At 39.8% G+C, this 22,639-nt stretch overlaps 1 protein-coding gene across 1 annotated transcript in view; it reads left to right on the top strand.

Moving 5' to 3' along the window:
• Positions 1-22,639, top strand: part of LOC135714047 (eukaryotic translation initiation factor 4 gamma 1-like) — a 30,133-nt gene that overhangs the window by 2,836 nt on the left and 4,658 nt on the right. Inside the window, exon 2 of the mRNA XM_065237308.1 lies at positions 17,977-19,988. Within this exon, the coding sequence (XP_065093380.1) occupies positions 18,264-19,988 (1,725 nt within the window). The 5' untranslated portion in view covers positions 17,977-18,263. The remainder of the gene's footprint in view (positions 1-17,976; positions 19,989-22,639) is intronic.

Genomic DNA, 22,639 nt, shown 5'->3' with positions numbered 1-22,639 from the left:
ATGAGTTAAACACTTGCCTTTCAACCTCTTCTTGTATCTTACAAGTACAAAATATCATTATAACGTCTAATGATTACAAAATTCAGGAAATCATTTTTTTATACAAAGTGAGTGGAAGCAACCCTGACTACGCCTATTTTTCAATAACTCAAATTTTCATGACATAAAGAAAAGCTATAAAATGAATGCCGTGTGTGCTATCTGTATCTTCCTCCCATGTTAAGACTAATGTATGATAAAAGTTTAAAAATATAGGAAAAAATTCCAGCTTCAAGTAAAATTCCATAAAATTTGTTAAAGATTGTGTAATTTGAATTACCCTCGAAAAAAAAAATACCAATAAGAACTTTGCAGTAGTTTCGACAAAAAGGCTATTAATGCCTTCAGTTATACAGGTGTTCTTTTTGCTTCATTGACCATCTTACCCCATAGCCCATAAGTAGAAAATTATGCCTAAAACTTTTAAATTTTCTTTTGCACTTTATCGAATTTAAACTAGTTTGTTTGATTGTTCTTCAAGCATAGGATTGTAGGTCAACCCTTTAAGCTTCTGTAGGATTATAGGAAGAATTATTTTCTTGTCAAAATTGTGGAATTGTGTTAGGAAGGCCATTTTGCCCCATTTTCCCTTACATTTGATGCTTCAGCATGAATTATAGCGCATCACGCATTACATGATAAGTGTGGAAACGCTAATAAAATTACGCTTTTACATTAGGAACAAATTTTATAGAATCAAAAAATGGCCGATGTCGTGGCTGATTTGCCTTGTAAAATCAACCATGATAGTAGCGGCCATTTGTAGAATTTTATAAATCTTCTCCATACATCGTTTGGGTGTTTTCGGCACACTTATTCCAACCGGTGAACACTCGTGTTTATTTCAGTTACCGTAGGGACGTAATTTGTGATTAGCCCCGGTCCCTTTCAAATTGTATCATTATTTATGTACGGTCCTTATATTTGAAATGACGTTTCACATTCATCAAGGGATGGCCGATTTTCATTCGAATAATTGATAAATCGATTAACGAACCGAAAAGTAAAATATATGTAATCGGTTATATCGTGCCGATATAAGCATTAACATCTCCATAGGATCATCACCGATCGTTTCAAACATGTGCTGCACTCTTATTGGTTGAAAAATGGCAGCACAGCGAACAAAAAATAATCGATTAGTTGTTAATCGAGTAATTAAAAAATGGGACATCTCTGATTTTGGTGTGTTTGCTTTGATAAAAATGAGCGCAAAATTTCATCTCTACCAAAGGGGCAGCAAAACCACAAAATTACCTTGAATACGGGGTGTATTCATTGGATGAAAGGGACCGTGAAAGAGGACACTATAATGGAAAGTTTTTGTTCCGACAGTTTCATCTTAGTATTCATCTTTGCTTATTCCTTGATTCATAAAGAATAAGTGCGATGTGAATTGAAAGAATCTATCAATAAACCACACAATCCACAACACAACAGTTTCTCGTCTACTCTGACGACGGTCTATGCTGCCCATTAAAGCATATCAGTCCCATCTGAAAACAACCAGCCGATAGAAACGCTGTTGAAAATATTTTTTTTTTCACGTGCTGGGACACCTTAGTGTGGTATTTTTCAGGATATTTTCGGAACAAAACCTGCAAATTTTAGTGCACAATGTAAAATTACCGGTAGTTTGCAATCTAATCTAATGGACAACTGACAAATCTGACAAAAATCTATATGGGACTGTTATGCTTTTATGTGCAGTCAGGAGATGCGTGTATACTGGAATAGCTGTGAAAAACAGTTACGGTAAAACAAATGGTAATTGTAACTTCAATGCAGTACCTTAAGGTGAATCTGAAACGAAGCCTTATCTTGAAACTTCAGCAGCACACATGTCAGCTCTCACACAACATAGGGTAAGGTGGCGCAAGCTGGTTGGTTGGTTGGTTGTGTTTTTTTAAATAGATTTTCAGTCAGACGCTTGATTGTCAACATCAACAGGCTTATTGTAGCCCCAATACTGGTTTGAAAAAGCAAACTATCATTGCATTGAACAAGTTGATTTTGACAAACAATTTAATTAATAAGTGTACTAGCTGACTCATCTTATTTTGTTTAACGTTTTATTTTCATTAGGCTGTGACTTATCTTGTCCCACCTTACCCTACGATAATAAAACTGCAACTCCCTGTTTGTTGCACTATAACAAACGTGGAGTTCCAGTTTGATCATTGTATGTTTTGTGGGAGCTGACATGTTTGCTCTTCAGGGTTGTTACTGGTAAAGTAGAATCACTTAGGTCTATTCTGCGCGGCCTGCACGGCCGTATCCGATACACCATACAATTTTTTTTTGTATGACGTATCCGGACGTTCACAAAAATAAGGGTGATAGACTCAAAAAGCTTAAAATCAATATGTTTGGGCATGCTCAACAAGAATATTAACTTGAAAGCAGGCATAGCTTCCAGTTGGAACATAGAAGAAGCAAAGCAGGTATTTAGTACTTCCGCCATAAAGCGTTTTTTTTTAGCAAAGGCTTTTGGTTATGAACCGAGAAACCGATCACACCCTCTCGCCTCGCCAACAGAGCATCAGGTAGCGGCTTTCGCAGATATGTTCGGTATACACCTACGTGAAAGGAAAAGAAAACATGAAATTAGATCAGCGCACACCAAAAAGTGCATCATGTAAGACCGGTTTCATGCAGCCAGCAGCTGATCATGAACGGGAGCTTTGGGCGGATAAGCTCATTCATGCGTCTGTTTTTTCTATATCATAGGGTGCCGCGTTAAGTACTTTTCTATTAGATTATGTATCGTGAGATAGTTTTTAATGTTACCATCATTAAGAAATGCATTTAAACTGTATTGTCAGGCTGTTCATATACCCTTAAAAACTGTCCACGTGGAATGTGGACGCCCCTGGTAAGATTTGAAGTAACCTTAATTGAAAGTTACTAATTAATCGATTATAAAAGATTCGAAACAGTGATGTCATTATGCTACGCGACTGATGTCATAGCGGCTTGAGATACATCTGTATACATTTTTTTCTGCAGTAGGTAGGAAGAATAGTAATAAGTGACGCACATCCACATGCAAACCAAACAGTCTGTGGTGTGTTAAAATCGCACGCTCTCGCTCAAATTAATGCTTTCAAAATTTGCTACCACACGATACCAACAACGTCAGAGCAGCTCTGACACACGAAAGCAAACGTAGCAAAAATGCCAACTTGTTGTATCTTTTCAAGTTTCTGCAAGTTTGTTGCATATGCAGAAAGGGGAGGGGGAAATTTACCCACGCGTAATTTTAATCACACTAATAGCCAGTTCAAATTAATCACAAGTACAGTAAAGTGCAATAATTCCGCCTTTACTGACCTAATTCTGCGCAGTTCTTAACAATTCCAAAATAATTATAAGCTGTAGATTATTAAATGATTAAAAATGATTAATTTTGAAGTGTGTTAAAAATGTGGATAGATATTAGATATTCATTTGGGTAGGTATGGCAATAATATACATTTAGAAAAAAAAAATCATTTTATACTGCACAATTACCGAAAAATGCACATAATTAGGCGCTGTGCACAATTATGGCACATTGCGGTACATGCACACTAAGATTTTGATTCCGTTTTCGGTAAATTTTACCGAAATCAGAACAGCTGAACGTTCGGTAAATTTTACCGAAATCAGAACAGCTGAACGTTCGGTAAAACTTTGACCTTCATTTTAAAACATTTCAAACCATGTTTAAATGATCAAATCTTGTAATTTTAGTGGAGATTTAGTTTCAAAGTAGCTGAAAAGCAATTGAATTGAATTGCATAAATTTTAACGAACAGTTCAGCTGTTCAGATTTCGGTAAAAATGACCGAAGTCGGCGATAATTTCTAAGTGCGTGTGTGAAAATACATATAGAGATAGTACAAAAGCCGCCATGTTTCACGCACAGTCTGACGTTCGCTTACGTGATTTTCGATAGGAGTTAAGAGTTACAGAGTCGTCGTCAGCGCATATTACTTAGGCGCTTTCAAGTTTATTTACACACTAAGATTTTGTTTTCGTGTTCGGTAAATTTTACCGAAATCAGAACAGCTGAACGTTCGGTAAAACTTTGACCTTCATTTTAAAGGCTATTGAATTTGAAAATAATTTAAAAACATGTTCAACCTTGTTTGAATGATCAAATCTTGTCATTTTAGTGGAGATTTAGTTTCAAAGTAGCTGAAAAGCAATTGAATTGTGTTGACGATAGACGTCTTGCCGCACTAGAAGGACTTTCTTCGCTAGTAGATCACTCTCACCGAGACGAATTCTGCCCAAACCGAATCACTGATCACAAGAAAAATTTGTCATCGACCGACCAGAGAAACAGACGACGTAGGTACTGTTTCCTTCAACGTGTATTTTGTAACTGAACTATTTACATAAATTTGCTCGTCCCTTATCTCCTACTGTGGTAGTGACCATCGGCTATCTATCGGTCGGTATCGTAATACAAAATTCTCTCCCTCTCTCTGCTCGCAATTCAATAACAGGCCGTATCATTTGGAATGGTAATTTAACACTTAACTAATTGGATTGATATTTACAAATCTTATTCCTATCTCCAACAAATTGAATTGCATAAATTTTACCGAACATTTCAGCTGTTCAGATTTCGCTTTTGAATTGGTTTAAATTTCAATCAAGGAAAATTTGCCGAAATTCAAATAAAGTTCAAATAAAATTGATAGAACCATTCATAGCTCCTGCTATAGTGTGCAGGGATCGTAATTAACATCCATCATCGTTGCAAACATGTCCTGTACACTAACTAGTGGAAATTTGTTAGATGCGATACTTTAGTTCAAAACCTACAAGACTAACTTTTTTTTTTCAAAAACAAACAATGTGGTACAAGTGAATCCATTTTTACTTTCATCCATATGCCGAAGTGAATCGGAGAAGTTTTAGAATCGAGAAAGAAAACATGATTCATCATGTTTGCAAAATTGCAAGCATCAGAAGATTTGGCGCTATCTGCGTGGTTTGGCGAAGTCTAGATAGAGCTGGAATTAGGGCCTAACAGCTTTTGTAAACAATGACTTCAATCGATGATTTCTAGGAATTCAAGGCACGTCCACGCAGACCAACCTAACCATCGGATAGGGGAAGTCTTTCCCTACCCGATGAGGATGTTGGTTTGCGTGGGCGAGCCTTAAATTTCTTAAAATCATTAAGAGAAGTCATTGTTTACAAAAGCTGTTAGGCCCTAATTCCTGCTCTATCTCGAAGTGATTTGATGAGTTCGTACGTTCCAGTTGAAGATTGTTGACAAGTGTATTTGGGGTGATCAGTCTTCACGTAAACATGCACGGCGCTGAGCGTGAATTCAAATTTCAGAAGTACAAGTTCATTCAGAGCGCGTGTTCTCTCTCAGGCTCATGTTTACACACGCGCATCGAACTTGAGAGAAATGAACAACACCTGGGGATGAGCGCAGCGTAAATGAACTCAGGCTTGATGTTTCGTGCTTGCGCCTGTGCTCGAACATCGAGGTTGCACTCGGAGGTTTTACGTGAATAGTTGGTTGGTGTTGGCGAGTGACTAGATGTTAATTGTGGTTTAACGTGTGTAATTTAAATATAAATTTTGTCCGGTTTTGCGACAATCGTCAACACCAATATCTTTCTGAATGCGCGCAGTTGCCAGTAAATCATTAATTAAAGATTGCTTTTAAAATACTTAAAGTCAGTCAAGCATTGCGCAATGTTTATAATGTAGTTCAATTTTAATTTAGTTATAAAGAAGGATTGATAAAGGAAGTGGATGCAGTATTCTGAAATAAAGGAATGTCGGACAAAAGCCGCACACAAATTTGGAAAATGGTTGGTGGGTTTTTTTCTTCTATTATTGCTAAGTAATAGGGTAGAGAACTAGTTCGGCCTAATCACCCATTTTGGGCCTATCGAGCAGAAAACTTCAAAGAAATCCATGATTGCACCCATTATTCCCAAAAACAAAAGAAGCGCTCAGACCGAATCACTTTTTATCTTCATCCGATAGGCCGCAGTGAATTCATTGACGTTTCAATGGCGTTTCAATGCGTTAGGCCGAGTTTAGAATCCGTAGGCCGAGTTTGACGTCAAGAAGAAGTGTTAGGCTTTTGACAATATCTCAACGATTGGTTGCTCTTTATCAAATCTTACGGTACGTACGGAAAGGTAAGTAAGTTTGGAAGCCATCAGTAATAATAACATTCCGTTTGGTGCTAAACTGCGCTAGATTAAGAAAGACTAAGTGCGGGTTGTGCTTAATAGGCCGAAAATGGGGTAGTTAACCCTATGCTCATTTTATAGTTTCTATTTATTTAACCACATAAACAATAAAACAACAAATCGAATCTATCAATTGAAAATCAAAATAACAAATAACGACTGAACCGAATAGTCATCAAATCATTGAGCATTTGTGAGGACATTCGCAGCCAATGTTGCTCCAGCTTGATTGCCGAGAAGCTCCGCTCAACTGAGACTTGCGTAGCTGATGCGGACAATCATTGATAGTGCATACAATTCTTCTTCTTTTTCGCATTCCAAGCAACCTAGTGTTCTAGATGCATTTTTATAGTTATTAATTTTGAGGTTTAAATGCCAGTCACACTAACATTTTGAGAAATTTCCCTACTTAAAATCACATGCTGTTCTTTCCATAAAATAAACATAATGTATATAGTGTAAAGTTGAATATAACTATGGAAACAAGTAAGCAGGTGCTTAAAATATTTAGAATAATACTAGGCTATCTGAGGCCCCTGCAGTCACTGTGTCCCAACTGATATCGCATAAAAATGTTATATGTTTGCCTCCGTAAATCGATGTTGCTACGTACCTCGATGGTTGTATTTGTCATTAAAATAAGTATATCCATTCACACAAGACATATATAGTGAATTTCAAATAAGTCTGACCAAAATAAAAGTACGACCTATAAAGAGCTTTCTTATATAAATAAGCATTCTTATATAAATCAAGAAATTGTGCGAACAATACAACACAAAACTTTTTTTTAGTTGCAATTTGCTTTGAGAATTTTTGGATGGAAATGGCTGCCATACGACGTAGTGCGCGGATCACTACACTAAATATGCTTCTGCTGAAATATATATTTTTTAACTTTACAGTCTTACTTACCAACGATTACTTCTTGTGATAAAAGATATTTGAATATGAAGAGCTTTGAGTGGTTTGGTTTATTTCTTTGCTTATCTTTTGACAGATACGCGTATTTCGTCTACTACTTGCGGACTTCATCAGTGCCAAGTACTCAACACCACTGTTGTTAAGTACTTGGCACTGATGAAGTTTGCAAGTAGTAGACGAAATACGACTATCTGTCAAAAGATAAGCAATGATAACGGAATTTAAAGGAAATAAACCAACCCACTCAAAGCTCTTCATAAAGGGATTCCGTTCAGAGGTTCGACAAATTTAAAGGATATCTGAATAGGTAACGCTACTAAATCACCACTAAAATATTTCGCGTTCGTCACACACACCACACGTTCACTCGAAAACAAAATGTTGAAAAAGAAACCAGCGTCAGCGCTTGGGTGCAAACATTGATGTTCGAGCGCTGAAGAAAACGAAGTGCGCGCATGAACTTTAAACATACGCTCGGGCTCATGTTCATTTGGCTGGGTGCATGCGTGAGCACAGAATGAATGTTCTTGTGAGTACGAAAACTTATTTGCTCACAAGCGCGAGGCTGCACCTTGAAGACTGGTGGTGATGCAAATTATGATTTAGATGACGCATGGCTTCAAACATTTTGTGTATCCAAATAAAACATATTACATACTAAATACGCACAGGGCATCGTCTGCTGACCATTGCCGCGGGTATATCGTGGGAGTCCCAGGTACCCGGTTCAAGCTTTAGTTGACGGCGGTGGCTCTTCTTGACCTTCCACACCCTGAGTAGTTAGTGTGAATAAGGGCGTCTATGTGATGTTTTGCTGTACCTGTTGTGGACATCTAGTGCATCCTGTTCCCTTAACTTGTTGAGGACACCCTGTCTTGCCTCAAAAGTTACCCTTTTTGAAGTACTAGTCTTCACAACATAAAGGGCACCATTACTAGGGTTACCATATCCAAAACATCAAAAGGAGGACATTTCATTTGAGGTTTGGAGTTTAAGGAGGACAATGATTCCTTTTCTTAACATTAAAGTTTACCATTGAGTTTTTATCAAACGTTTTAATAATATGTGCGCTATCACACAATTAATGATTTGCAACGGTTCAATTGAGATTGTCATAACTTGTAGTCGTTACCAATTCAATTCATCTTCTCGTTATACTTCTGAAAAATGCATCAAACTAGCCTTCATAATTCATTATTGATACTTAGAAATCATCTAGTCGAGCTGATTTGCATGAAAATTACAGCTTTACAGCCTTAAAACCATCCCAACTTTTATCATGTACATACATTAGGATGCATGTCATCGCTGATTGAAACCAATATGGAACATCTCAGCAACCGGTTAATTTTACCATTGATTCAGCATAGGACTTCAAGGCCGCTGCCATAGTGGGAGCGAAGAGGTGTGCTTAGCGTTCCATACAAAATAATTCATATTATTTGTTATTATTCCTTACATTCGTGCCTCTCCACTCTTAGTATGACAGAATGACAGCGGCCTAAACAAATCAAGCGTAACTATTCAAATCATCGTATCTGCTTTTGTAACTTTCGCCTACTAGCTGGTGTTGTTAGTTTCTGTGAGTGAACTTGCAGTTGCCACAAATCGTCGATTGAAGTGATTGTTTACAAAATCAGATACGTTGATTTGAATAATAGTTATGCTTGAAATACCTAAAATCCCATAGAACCAGAACGTCAAAATCGAACAAATGTTGGATTCAATCTGTGTGGCTGTGTTCCATTTGGTGAATTTTTATTTAATTTTGACAGATAGAAAATTTTCAAATAAATAAAATAAACCCTAAGGCTGTGTTCCATTCGATGAATTTTCGCTGACACTTCGAAAATAAATTATATTGTCGAAAATCCCTTTGTTGTTGATCGTCCGATTTTCAAGAAAATGTTTGTCAAAATTGATTCCTGGTTTGTCTGAAAAAAGTCTGGTAGAATAGTAGGTTTATTTGAAAATTTTCATCTGTCAAATATAAGTTAAAATTCACCAAATGGACCGCAGCCTAAATGTAGGGGGGTTGACAGATGTAGTATACTCCTAGTCCCACCATCGAATGGCATTTGCTAGATAAGATGAGGTTGTGACATAATTATTCAAATAAGCTCTGCAAACAACGCTTTTTGAAAACAATTTTATGAATATGTTACTGGAAAAATACAAGGATTAAAAAGGAGGACATTTTCGGGCAAAAGGAGGATGTAGAAAAAATATTGAAAAACCATTAACCATTACGGAGTATAAGATTTGATCAAATTATTCGCAGTTCTACTTGTCCAACGCCCCCGGCTGGGTGAGGGATAGAGGATGACACACACACACACACACACACACACACACACACACACACACACACACACACACACACACACACACACACACACACACTTGTCGAGACGCTGATGCCAACCCCGACGCATACCGAGTCGTGATGGCGAAGATCAGAGGTCCAACGATGCCCGCTGAAATGTGCCCAGAGAAGCTGAAAGTCATCGTGGAAGCACGACGCAACAACCTGGCCACCTACACCGTATGGAGAAGGAGAGGGAGATAACGTCGAAGTCACCAACGAGGAGCTCGTAGCAGTGGCGAAAGGATTGAAGGTGAAGAAAGCTCCCGGTCCGGATGGAATCCCGAACGTAGCGTTGAAATAGGCGATCCAGTCATCCAGACATGTTCAGGATGGTGAACAAAGGTCACTTCCCTGACAGGTGGAAGATACAGAAGCTAGTGTTGCTGCCGAAACCAGGAAAACCGCCGGGGGATCCAGCATCGTACAGGCCTATATGCCTGCTGGATACACTCGGAAAACTCTTGGAAAGGATCATCCTAAACAGGCTGACGAAATACACGTAGAGTGAGCACGGATTGTCGGAGAGGCAGTTCGGATTCCGGAAAGGGAGATCGACGGTGGATGCAATTCGGACAGTGGTCGAGAGAGCTGATAAGGCGTCCAAACAGAAGCGGAGAGGAGATCGATATTGCGCCGTGATTACGATCGACGTCAATAATGCGTTCAACAGCGCCAGCTTGTAGGCCATCGCCTAGGCACTGCATAGAATGAGGATCCCTGACTTCCTGTGCAGGATCCTGAGGCGTTATTTCCAGAACCGGTTTCTGGTCTACGAGACAGACATGGGACAGAGATCGATTAGGATCACAGCGGGAGTTCCACAAGGCTCCATCCTTGGTCCAACGCTCTGGAACGGGATCTACAACGGCGTGCTAACGCTGAAACTGCCCAAAGGAGTTGAGATCGTTGGCTTTGCGGACGACGTCGCCTTGACGGTAACAGGCGAGACGCTGGAAGAGGTGGAAGTGTTGTCAACCGAGGCGATCGATATGGCTGGTAACTGGATGCAAGGAGCGATGTTGCAGATAGCCCACCACAAAACGGAAGTGTTACTGGTCAGTAACTGTAAAGCGGTACAGCTGGCAGAAATCACCGTCGGAGAGCACACCATAGCCTCGAAGCGTGTGTTAAAATACCTGGGAGTGATGATCGATGACCGGCTAAACTTCAACAGCCACGTCGAATATACCTGTGAGAAGGCTTCGCGATAGCTAGAATCATGCCAAACAACGCTGGTCCCAGCAGTAGCAAGAGGCGTCTTCTGGCCAGCGTGTTGTCATCGATACTGAGATATGGAGGTCCAGCCTGGGTTCTAGCGCTGGAAACGAAGCAGAACCAAAGGAAACTGAGCACTACGTTCCGGCTCATGGCCATTCGAGTCGTGAGTGCGTACAGAACCATCTCGTCGGAAGCAGTAAGGGGTAACGCCGGTATGATCCCTATCGGCATCACCCTGGCGGAGGACAGCGAGTGCTACAGGCGGAGAGAAGCCGGAAGAGTATGGAAAGTTGTGAAAGTGGAGTCATTGGCTAAGTGGCAACATGAGTGGAACACGACGGAGAACGGTAGATGAACACATAGACTAATAAAGGGTGATACGGTCAAAATTTGGTCAAGGGAAAACGCGTGTAAATCGGTGAAATCGTTTATTTAAAAAATCAAATTAAATTTCTTTTTCAAGTTCAATTAGTATAAAATTCAGGACAAAAAATACACAGTTAGGCTTCCGCTTTTCCAAATCCGAATTGCCGGGCCTTACGCTTGACCCCTGCCATCAGATTTTGTACAGCCACCTTGTCCACCTTCTTCGCCGCAGAAAGCCAGTTTGCCTTGAACTGCTGCTCGCCCTTAGCAGTTTTTTTGGTCTTCTTTAGGTTCCGCTTGACAATAGCCCAGTATTTCTCAATTGGGCGGAGCTCTGGCGTGTTGGGAGGGTTTTTGTCCTTGGGAACCACCTGCACGTTGTTGGCGGCGTACCACTTCATGGCCTTTTTACCGTAATTTCAAGATGCCAAATCCGGCCAAAACAGTACGGAACAACCGTGTTTCTTCAGGAAAGGCAGCAGACGTTTATTCAAACACTCTTTCACGTAAATTTCTTGGTTTCTGGCTTGCCAAACCAGATATTTCTTTGCGAACTTCGACAGTTTCATGTGCTTGAAAACATCTGCTACCTTTCCCCTTCCTTTTGCCGTATAAAACTCCTGTCCCGGAAGCTGCTTGTAGTCGGCTTTGACGTAGGTTTCGTCGTCCATTACCACGCAGTCAAACTTCGTCAGCATCGTCGTGTACAGCCTCCGGGATCGCGCTTTGGCCGTCGTATTTTGTTTATCATCGCGATTTGGAGTCACTACCTTCTTGTAAGTCGATAGTCCGGCTCGTTTTTTGGCTCGATGCACGGTTGTAGACGATACACCCAGCTTATTTGCGGCATCTCGGAGAGAGAGGTTAGGGTTTCGCTTGAAACTACCGGCAACTCTCTTTGTCGTCTCAGCGGCTTCCGCTTTTCGATTTCCCCCCGATCCAGACTTCCTGGCTGTCGACAAACGTTCCCCAAACACTTTAATTACATTTGTAACGGTTGATTTGGCAACTTTTAGCGATTTTGCCAACTTTGCCTGCGAGTAGCTCGGATTTTCGCGATGCGCGAGCAAAATTTTGATACGCTGCTCTTCTTGCTTGGACGGCATTTTGACAACTGAAGAGTGAATTCCAAAACCAAAATAGGAGCAACATTCTACACACACACACCTTCAAAATGAGGGGTGTTCAGGTTTTTTAAATGCAAAATTGAAAGAAATACGTCAAGTTGATATTGACCAAATTTTGACCGTATCACCCTTTACCGATTCTTTCGACCTGGGTGAACAGAAAACACGGAGAAGTCAATTTTCACCTAACGCAGTTCCTGTCTAGCCACGGTTGCTTCAGGAAATACCTGCATCGGTTCGGACACGCAGCGTCATCCCTCTGTCCGGAGTGTGGAAACGTCGATGAAACACCGGAGCATGTGGTCTTGGACTGTCCAAGGTTCGAGGCAGTGCGAACGGAGAAAAAAAAAACACACACACACACACACATAAAATCTCTGATCACGGGAAGTAAACTCGTTGGTCCCCAGTCTGTGAGTTGATGAGTCGATAGGTAGGGTACAGGTGTGGGAGCTCTGCCTCCCTGGCGTCGGTAGCATTGGTACTCAGTACGGAAAACAAGATCGACGGAATAAATCAAGGAAAAAACAGAAAAACAAAAGTCTATACCAACTTTACAACAATCGCAACTAGGGATGTTTTCCGGCAATTTCGTTACTGTTCGTGTTTATATTTTTTTAAATCAAATCTTAAAAGTCTTAAACATCAAAATGTGGTTTATAGTAAGTGGGAGTGATAGATAAAGTAAGCTATGTCAGCTGGATCTATTTTGCTTCGAATTCGGGAGCTCACGGAATCCGGTAATTGAAACAACCCTACTCGCAACTTTGTTCAACATCAATAACATAATATTCCACGTGACGAAAAGTATCTCATATTTGTATGCCTCACTATTTTAACGTCGATGCATATATGTTTACCTACTGATAACGATTTGCGCATTGTTATTTTGAACGTCCCGTCACACACAGATCTTCTTGTTGTTTCGCTCTAAGTTATCGGGCTTGCAAATTAATATGATTGTCTCTTTAACACTATTGGGTTTTTAGTGATTTATCCGGGATTAGACTTGAATGCGTGACTTTGGCGTCAGAGATATGGATGTTAACGACTATGGATCCCCATTTGGTAATGTTTAATTGTTGAGCTCGTACATATGTTGTGTACAAACAATACTGGGTCAGAAATTAAAGCTTGAATTAATAAATTATGAGCGCTCGGGGGTATCCGGATGATGTACGAATATGGCCCATATAGTCTTGCGCAGTCTTATGATCCCAAGGATCTTATTATTGAATGCGCATGTGATTTAAGTGTCGCATGATGGGGAGTTATACGGTTATACTGCTATCGATCTTGTTTTCGAATTCTCATATGATTTGATGCGTCGCTTTTTCTTCATTTCTGGTGTCATGTTCATATCTGCGGAACCAGTTGGCCGATTCAAGAAAAAAATCAATAGCGTTCTATTGTACCACTGTAACTTTCATTTGATGGTTATTGCGTCGAATTACGGCAGTGGCTGTCGATTGGCATCCAAATATACTCAACTAAGTGTTGCATTGAAAATATTTATTTTTATACGTTCTATAAAGACCATAATAAAAATTTCAACAACGAACGAAAACCCAAATAATAGAACTATTGCACAAATGGTTTGGATGATACCCCAAACACGTCATTAAGAAAAATAACCATACACATTTTATTAGGGGAATTATAGTCAATTTAGTAAGTCTATAACATTTTAGAGAAATTTTCTGACTTTCTAAAAAGTTCATTGGATTTCAGCGAATTTTGATAAAAAAAAAACAGGGAGCAATTTCGATAGATTTGAATCAAAAGTATTGTTTTTAAAGTAGGTTGGCACTGTTGTAACTTATTTTAGTCAACCTAACTTGCAGTGCAAGGAGCTTTCCCTGAGCGAGATGGATTCGATCCAAAAATACATACTGCCACCACAGACAAACAGACATAACATATTGAATATTTCTCATTGTAAAACATCGTCGCTAAAATATTACCGCCATCTGTTGAGTACACTGTGGTGGATAGTACGCTGAACAGATGGCGGTAGTGTGTAAACGTCAAACGCAAGGGAATTGACTATGCGCGCCACAGGTGGCAGTACTACCAACTGAGATACTTTTAAATTGATCGTTAAATGCTTGTTCGATGAACAACTTATGAGTGTTATGTCTGTTTGTCTGTGCTGCCACCTTAACTATAGTTTTTTTAAAGGAATTGTTCATAATTTTCATCACTTTTGGACGCTTCTTTGTTAAGACATATTTGATGAGGAAAATAGTGTGTATTTTGGGTAATCCACCTAGAAGTTAAGATACGCCGTATTTCTGAATTTATGCGTGGGCCCAGAATCGGTTCTGCTAAATGAGGACTGCATAATAGCTGGCTATGGCACTACTAACTAATAACACATTTAATCAATATTTTTTTATGAGTGAACGATGAACAGTAGGAACGCCGAGCTTAAAGTCTGTTTGTCTTCGGATAAGCAGTAAACTAGGAAGATGTATAGGGTAATACCAACCGGTGAACACTCGTGTTTATTTCAGTTACCGTAATTTGTGATTAGCCCCGGTCCCTTTCAAATTGTATCTTTATTTATGTACGGTCCTTATATTTGAAATGACGTTTCACATTCATCTAGTGATGGTGGATTTTCATTCGAATAATCGATTAATCGATTAACGAACCGAACAGTAAAATATTTGTAATCGGTTATATCATGCCAATATAAGCATTAACTTCTTCAGAGGATCATCACCGATCGTTTCAAACAAGTTTTGCACTCTCATTGGTGGAAAAATGACAGGACAGCGAACAAAAAATAATCGATTAGTTGTTAATCGAGTAATTAAAAAATGGGACATCTCTGATTTTGGTGTGTTTGTTTTGATAAAAAAGCGCACAAAATTTCATCTCTACCGAGGGGACAGCTAAACCACAAAATTACCTTGCATACTGGGGGTATTCATTGGATGAAAGGAACCGTGAAAGAGGACACTAAAATTGAAAGTTTTTCTTCCGACAGTTTCATCTTAGTATTCATCTTTGGTAATACTGTGAGTTTTTATTTTGATTCAGTCATGGTTCCCGAGCAAAGCTAGAAATCAAATTGTAATTAAAATTTGCTGTTATGATGAAAATTATTTTGAATACTCCAGTTGATCTCATTTTGCCTGACTTAATGGTTAACACATAAAAAAATGAGAGCAACTCTACTATACACTGCTGAATCAAACGGAAAACTAATCGTGCTTTTAATGAAATCAATTTGATTTCTGATTTTGCATTCATAACATTTAACTAATTATGGGCCTGATGTAAATGGTTAACATCCATGCTTCTTCAGATTTCAAATCTCATTCCGGACAAGTCACGAACGATCTAAAATGTGTCAAACAAAACAAACAATCAATAATCGTTATGAAGAGCTTTGAGTGTGTTGGTTTATTTCCTTTAAATTCCGTTATAATTGCTTAAAGGGTGATACGGTCAAAATTTGGTCAATATCAGCTTGACGTATTTCTTTCAATTTTGCATTTAAATAACCTGAACACCCCTCATTTTGAAGGTGTGTGTGTGTAGAATGTAGCTCCTATTTTGATTTTGGAATTCACTCTTCAGTTGTCAAAATGCCGTCCAAGCAAGAAGAGCAGCGTATCAAAATTTTGCTCGCGCATCGCGAAAATCCGAGCTACTCGCACGCAAAGTTGGCAAAATCGCTAAAAGTTGCCAAATCAACCGTTACAAATGTAATTAAAGTGTTTGGGGAACGTTTGTCGACAGCCAGGAAGTCTGGATCGGGGGGAAATCGAAAACCGGAAGCCGCTGAGACGACAAAGAGAGTTGCCGGTAGTTTCAAGCGAAACCCTAACCTCTCTCTCCGAGATGCCGCAAATAAGCTGGGTGTATCGTCTACAACCGTGCATCGAGCCAAAAAACGAGTCGGACTATCGACTTACAAGAAGGTAGTGACTCCAAATTGCGATGATAAACAAAATACGACGGCCAAAGCGCGATCCCGGAGGCTGTACACGACGATGCTGACGAAGTTTGACTGCGTGGTAATGGACGACGAAACCTACGTCAAAGCCGACTACAAGCAGCTTCCGGGACAGGAGTTTTATACGGCAAAAGGAAGGGGAAAGGTAGCAGATGTTTTCAAGCACATGAAACTGTCAAAGTTCGCAAAGAAATATCTGGTTTGGCAAGCCATCTGTACCTGTGGCTTGAAAAGCAGCATTTTCATAGCTTCCGGGACTGTCAACCAAGAAATTTACGTGTAAGAGTGTTTGAATAAACGTCTGCTGCCTTTCCTGAAGAAACACGGTTGTTCCGTACTGTTTTGGCCGGATTTGGCATCTTGCCATTACGGTAAAAAGGCCATGGAGTGGTACGCCGCCAACAACGTGCAGGTGGTTCCCAAGGACAAGAACCCTCCCAACACGCCAGAGCTCCGCCCAATTGAGAAATACTGGGCTATTGTCAAGCGGGACCTAAAGAAGACCAAAAAAACTGCTAAGGGCGAGCAGCAGTTCAAGGCAAACTGGCTTTCTGCGGCGAAGAAGGTGGACAAGGTGGCTGTACAAAATCTGATGGCAGGGGTCAAGCGTAAGGCCCGGCAATTCGGATTTGGAAAAGCGGAAGCCTAACTGAATATTTTTCTTGAATTTTATACTAATTGAACTTGAAAAAGAAATTTAATTTGATTTTTTAAATAAATGATTTCACCGATTTACACGCGTTTTCCCTTGACCAAATTTTGACCGTATCACCCTTTATCTTTTGACAGATACGCGTATTTCGTCTACTACTTGCAGACTTCATCAACTCAACTCAGTACTCAGTGCCAAGGTCCACCAGTGGTGTTGAGTACTTGGCACTGATGAAGTCTGCAAGTAGTAGACGAAATACGCGTATCTGTCAAAAGATAAGCAATTATAACGGAATTTAAAGAAAATAAACCAACACACTCAAAGCTCTTCATAAAGGGATTCCGTTAAGAGGTTCGACAAATTTTAAGGAATAATCGTTAGTTGAACGACAGATGAACATTAAGAAGACGTTAACAGTAGAACTTAAAGTTAAGTTACTTTCATTTAAAAACATCTTGACTACATAATGAAAGCACAATATGAAATCAGATTTATGTCGCGACAATTGAAATCACATTGAACTTTCATATGATAGGAACTGCAAACTTTAATACCGATTTGCTTTCATTTTGTTAACCGACTTTGCTCAAATTGCGCCTCCGCAAAGATTCACTCTCTTTCACCACTTGAACTCTCGCTGTTTGTTGCGTTATACCTATACTATGTATACTGTCCATTAGACCCGTGTGGGAGCTTTCGGAGTGTTGTCAGTTTTCTGGGGTCTATATAAAATCAGGCGTAACATTTGATAACGACACAAAAGCTTTTGTAAACAAACTTTTTAAGGCCCTTTACACGCGAACCGAAGTACGCTTACACAAACCAACAACATCATCGGATAGGGGCAACAACCTTTCCGAAAATGGTATTGATTTGCGTGGGCGTACTTTGGTTCGCGTGTAAAGGGCCTTAAAAAGTTTGTTTACAAAAGCTTTTGTGCCGTTATCAAATGTTACGCCTGAAGCGTTATATTATATTTTTAATGACAACTATCAACGCAGGGAGGCGGGTATCTTAATTACCATAAAAATTGTCCAGGTGGTTTATGGAAAACTTTATATCTAATGCTTTCTTTTTTGTTTCTTTTTTTCTAGAATTTGCCACTTAAGCAACCTGATACTGCCACGTAACAGAGCTCTATCAATACGCCACTAGTCCCTAAGAGGTAGTCGAAAGGGAAAACACTGTTATTCAGCGAATCCTGCTTACCTGCATATGCACTACGATAAACAACATTATCCTGCCAAGTGAAACTTAAGCAGCGGAGAATATATTTTATTTTTTTATCATTTTATTGTTTATGAAATTATTTGTGCAACGAATATCAGGGAACACGCACTAGTAAATCGATTTTGTCAATAGATACGCTTAACACCTAGTAATGGCTGACACAAGCGATCCCGTGGTCGCTGACCAGCATCAGCAGCAGCAACCAGAAGAAGATAACAATAATCAAATCGACCTGGCTGATTCGGTGGCGAAGTTAAACATCAACGGAACAGCCGATCACGACCAGTCTTCGCATAATAGTAACGATGAAAGTGACAACAATAATCTCTCCTCCTCCGGCAATATCAACAATAATGTCGATGGTGCCCATATGTCGATAGGGAAACGTATTCGCCGAACGTCCGAAAAGCTACTCGGCGAGGATACAATGGGAGCACGGAAGAAATATTCTTTGGATCAGCTACTGTCACTGAAAGATACCACGATTAGCAGAGAAAAGCCCACAACGATACCGGATGTGTGTAGATCTATCTTGAAATCATCGCACAGTCCAATGAGTGCAGCATGTAGAAACTTCGGTAATCAGGACAATTCACTGTTGCCAACCTTCATGAGGGGAGGAATGGATGGTGGCGGTCCCATGATGGGCAGCCGACCGGGTCCGATGAAAAGGGCACCATATCAAGGCCGGTTATCGGCCAAGGAAATGCGATCCAGCGGAGGAGATGATGTGGACTGCGGTATAATCAAGGTCAATTTGAACATCGCCGAAGAGGTGAAACTTCGTGAATCTGCCAACGCTTGGAGGCCACGATTTTTACTGAAACAGGAAGAACAGATGGATGATGAAGCCAAGAAAACGCACGAACTCTTCAAGAAATTCCGCAGCGTCCTGAACAAACTCACACCGGACAATTTTGGTACACTGGTTGAAAAGGTAAAACTGTACGAAATTGATACGGAGGAACGATTGGATGGATGCATCAAGATTTTATTCGAGAAGGCCATCATGGAACCCAGTTTTACTGATACCTACGCTCAGATGTGCGAAGAGCTGGGAACCATTATAAAGATTGAAACGACCGATAATAAACAACCACCGAACTTTAAGCGCAAGCTTATCACTCAGTGTCAAAAGGAATTCGAAAAACATCACACTGATAAGGAAGAGAACGCTACTGAGTTGGAAGAATCAAAGAAGAAGGCTGCCGAAGAGAAATCTGCAGAGATTAATGAGTTGCAATTCGAACTGGAGGAGAAAGACGCCAAAATTCGGAGGCGAGCCATGGGAACAATCCGGTTCATCGGCGAGCTGTTCAAACACGATCAGCTCACCTGTAAAATTATGTATACCTGCATCAACATTCTGCTGAGCGAAGACATGTTAGATGAAGAGTCGCTAGAGTGCCTCTGTAAGCTGCTGACTACGATAGGTGGACGAATGGAGAAGGACCCGGTGCAAGATTCCCAAGGTCTGCAGTACTACTTTGAACGTCTGCAGGAAATTGCCGATAGGAAGTCAACCCTCCAAGTAAGCAACAGAATTCGATTTATGATTTTGGATCTGGCTGACCTGCGGAAGAACAACTGGCAACCGCGTAGGGCACAAGCTGCACCGAAAACGATGGATGAAATTCAGAAAGAAGTGGAAACCGAAGAGAATAAGAACCGAATTTTGAACTTTGTATTGTCCGGAAGTGGAGGCCGTGGTGGTGGCGGCGGTTACCGTCAGGATGGCGATCGAAATCGCGCCGACGGTAATGCATCTAAAAACAAGCAACGGTTTGTCGATGACGATGGGTTCGTGCAGCCGGTGTCGAAGAACGCGGCTCGCCAGCAGATGCCTATGTTCGATCCGAAGAAGCTCAACTTGACGGTAAGACATGGGGTTTGGAACGCACTTGGTTTATTCCCGTACGTGCAGTAACTTTCGGATTCTGTAACTTTTTTTTAGAGAAATTTCAAAATCTTTTAGTTATACGGGTAAGGGAACAAACTTTGATTTGTCGACAATTGTTTACCGTGGAGGCACCATATTTGACGCAATTAAAGAAATATCAAATTGGGGGCGATTCAAATATGATGTCCATCAAATTTTAGCATTTTTTGCCCCTGGTTTTTCCCTCTGTCATATGGTCATATTTTTCTCGTTGGATGTCAAATTATTGTAAACCCCTCACCTCTCCGTGTCACAACTTGTCACAAAATCTAAACCCCTCTCCCCCCATAAAGTATGAACGTCATTTTTGAATGGCCCCTTGAATTTTTATTTAAATAATTAACAGTCAAGTTTTTTTTTCATTCCACTATTTGAAATATGGGAAAAATATAAATCTGGACGGACCCTCACTACTTTCCCTATGTTCTTAATTTGACACACTATAAAAATGTAATTATATTCAACATGTACATCGTAGACCTAGATTTATAAACCAAGCATAGCATACCTTCTGATTTATCGAGAATATGTCAGAAGTTTTGCATTTTCCAGTAAAGAACTATTTAATGGAAGCAGTGATACTTCAAAATATGAATGCATTGCGTTGCGTTGCGTTTTTACATTCCATACTGGCAGCTGTCACGTATCTACTTTAACATTCTTATTTTAATTGACCACTTTGTCAAGCAGTTTTGGCGTGACTTTCTACCAGCGATTTCACAAAAATTGACCAACTAGTTTCTATTTTTTATGAAACGCACAATTGTTGGCTACTTTTCTCGTGGTTCTAGAAGAAAAAATCTCAAAATAATGTTTTATTTCAAAGTTCGAGTGGCAGTAAACGTCATTTTAACTGCTCGAATGAAATGGATAATTGCTGAAGGAAATTAAATTTGGGAGTGATTAGTTCTCCAATCAGAGTTCAGAACAGGAAAAGCATGACAATTACCGTTGCCTGCCACGCCCATCTTCTTCGTTACAAGGAAAGGAAGAATATTGTTGATGTAACATCTACTTAACGGGAGACCAGCGACACACCGACGCCCCCAAAGATGCTACGGAGTTAGATAGTCAGGATTTGCTTAAGCAGGCGATGCGACCATACCCAAGTAACCATAGGCAGGTTATTTCGCCTTTTTGGCTATATACGGGCCTCATTAGAACTTGCAAACACTGGTATAGTCGTTGTTCAGCTGTATATAGTCAAAAAGGCGAAATAACGTGCCTATGGTTACTTGGGTAGTAATTGTTTTATTTTGGAGGAGCCTGGGAGATGTGCTGAAAGTAAACCCACGATCTTCTACTCAGTAAGCAAAAGCGGCAGCCACCCAGCTAGCCGAGCTACCTAATTTGTTGCAATTTTGGGACCTTATTTGGTAAAGTTTATAAGAATATTGATTGAAATATAATGTAAAAAAATAAACAGAAAGAGTCACAGTATAGTGGTGCTTCAATGCAGGAATTAAAAACGTTATTTAAAGATTTAGAAATCCTTATTTTGTGATGTCTAACTCTTTCCCGCCCATACTTACTCTGAAGCACCATGCCTTTTTGGACATTGTGTGTTATAACTTTTTGAAATTATAACCAATTTTTGTAAAACTATTGCAATATAGTCTGTACTAGATCGGAAAGAAAATCTAGGCCAATGTCTCAAGACATTCCAGAGATACTGGTTTTAAAAAAATATTATGCCAAAACACTGTGGGTGGTAAAAAGCTAATTATTATAATAATTTTCGATTTTCAATGCATCAACACAAAATCATTTTTTACACGTTTTTCACAGTTGAAGATGCCAAGTTTCAAATAGCAGACTTAAAGTGTAGAAGTTATACAAACATAAATAATTAAAGTATGTTTTGCATGGCTTAATTTCCTACAGAACTTTCTACAATGCTCCATAGGAGCACCGTTTCAAAATAAACAACCCCTAACTTTTTTCGTGTATGAAAATCAGGATACCTGGCATCGCTGCATATGTCCCAAATAGTGCGCAGCGATGCTAGATCTACGTGATTAATCTAATTTGGCAGAAAATCAAATCCATAAATCTCGAATCGAATCTATAGAATGTGTGTCTTTTGGTACGGAATTATACGTATTTTTGTGAAAATGTACGACCAAAGGGCTTACCAAACTCCCACCCTTCGGTCATCACAGCACATCTGCAGCTTTATACATATAAATATACAAAAGATTGATTTGGCCCGCTATGTGGGATAGGTTGAGCACCACTGTTTAAGCGATTGTGAATTCTTTCAGTGATGATGTCTAAACTACACGGCGAATGAGAACGACCCAAATTTGAATTTAGTTCACTCATAATCGCCAAAAGTGCAGGAACTCAGCGATGAGTAAAATTTGTCTCATGGTTTCCTGTGGAAAACCTAAAAAATCTGCCGGAAAATGAGGAAATTGACGAAAATTTTATTCAGTCTCGGAGTAGTACCAATAGACTGAGTGAATCCAATCTTTACTTTTCTCAAATTCCGGATTTTTTCCCTGGAAAATCCTGGAAAAACCTGGGAAAACATGAGGCAAATTTATTCATCGCTGAGTTCCTGCACTTTTGGCGATTATGAGTGA

This window comes from Ochlerotatus camptorhynchus, unplaced genomic scaffold (assembly GCF_037179485.1).
Source record: "Ochlerotatus camptorhynchus isolate MF236.1 unplaced genomic scaffold, CSIRO-AGI_Acam_v1.1 ptg000602l, whole genome shotgun sequence".
Classification (NCBI taxonomy): Eukaryota; Metazoa; Arthropoda; class Insecta; order Diptera; family Culicidae; genus Ochlerotatus; species Ochlerotatus camptorhynchus.
The sequence above is the reverse complement of the archived record's forward strand: the minus strand, read 5'-3'. Positions and strand labels throughout refer to the sequence as shown.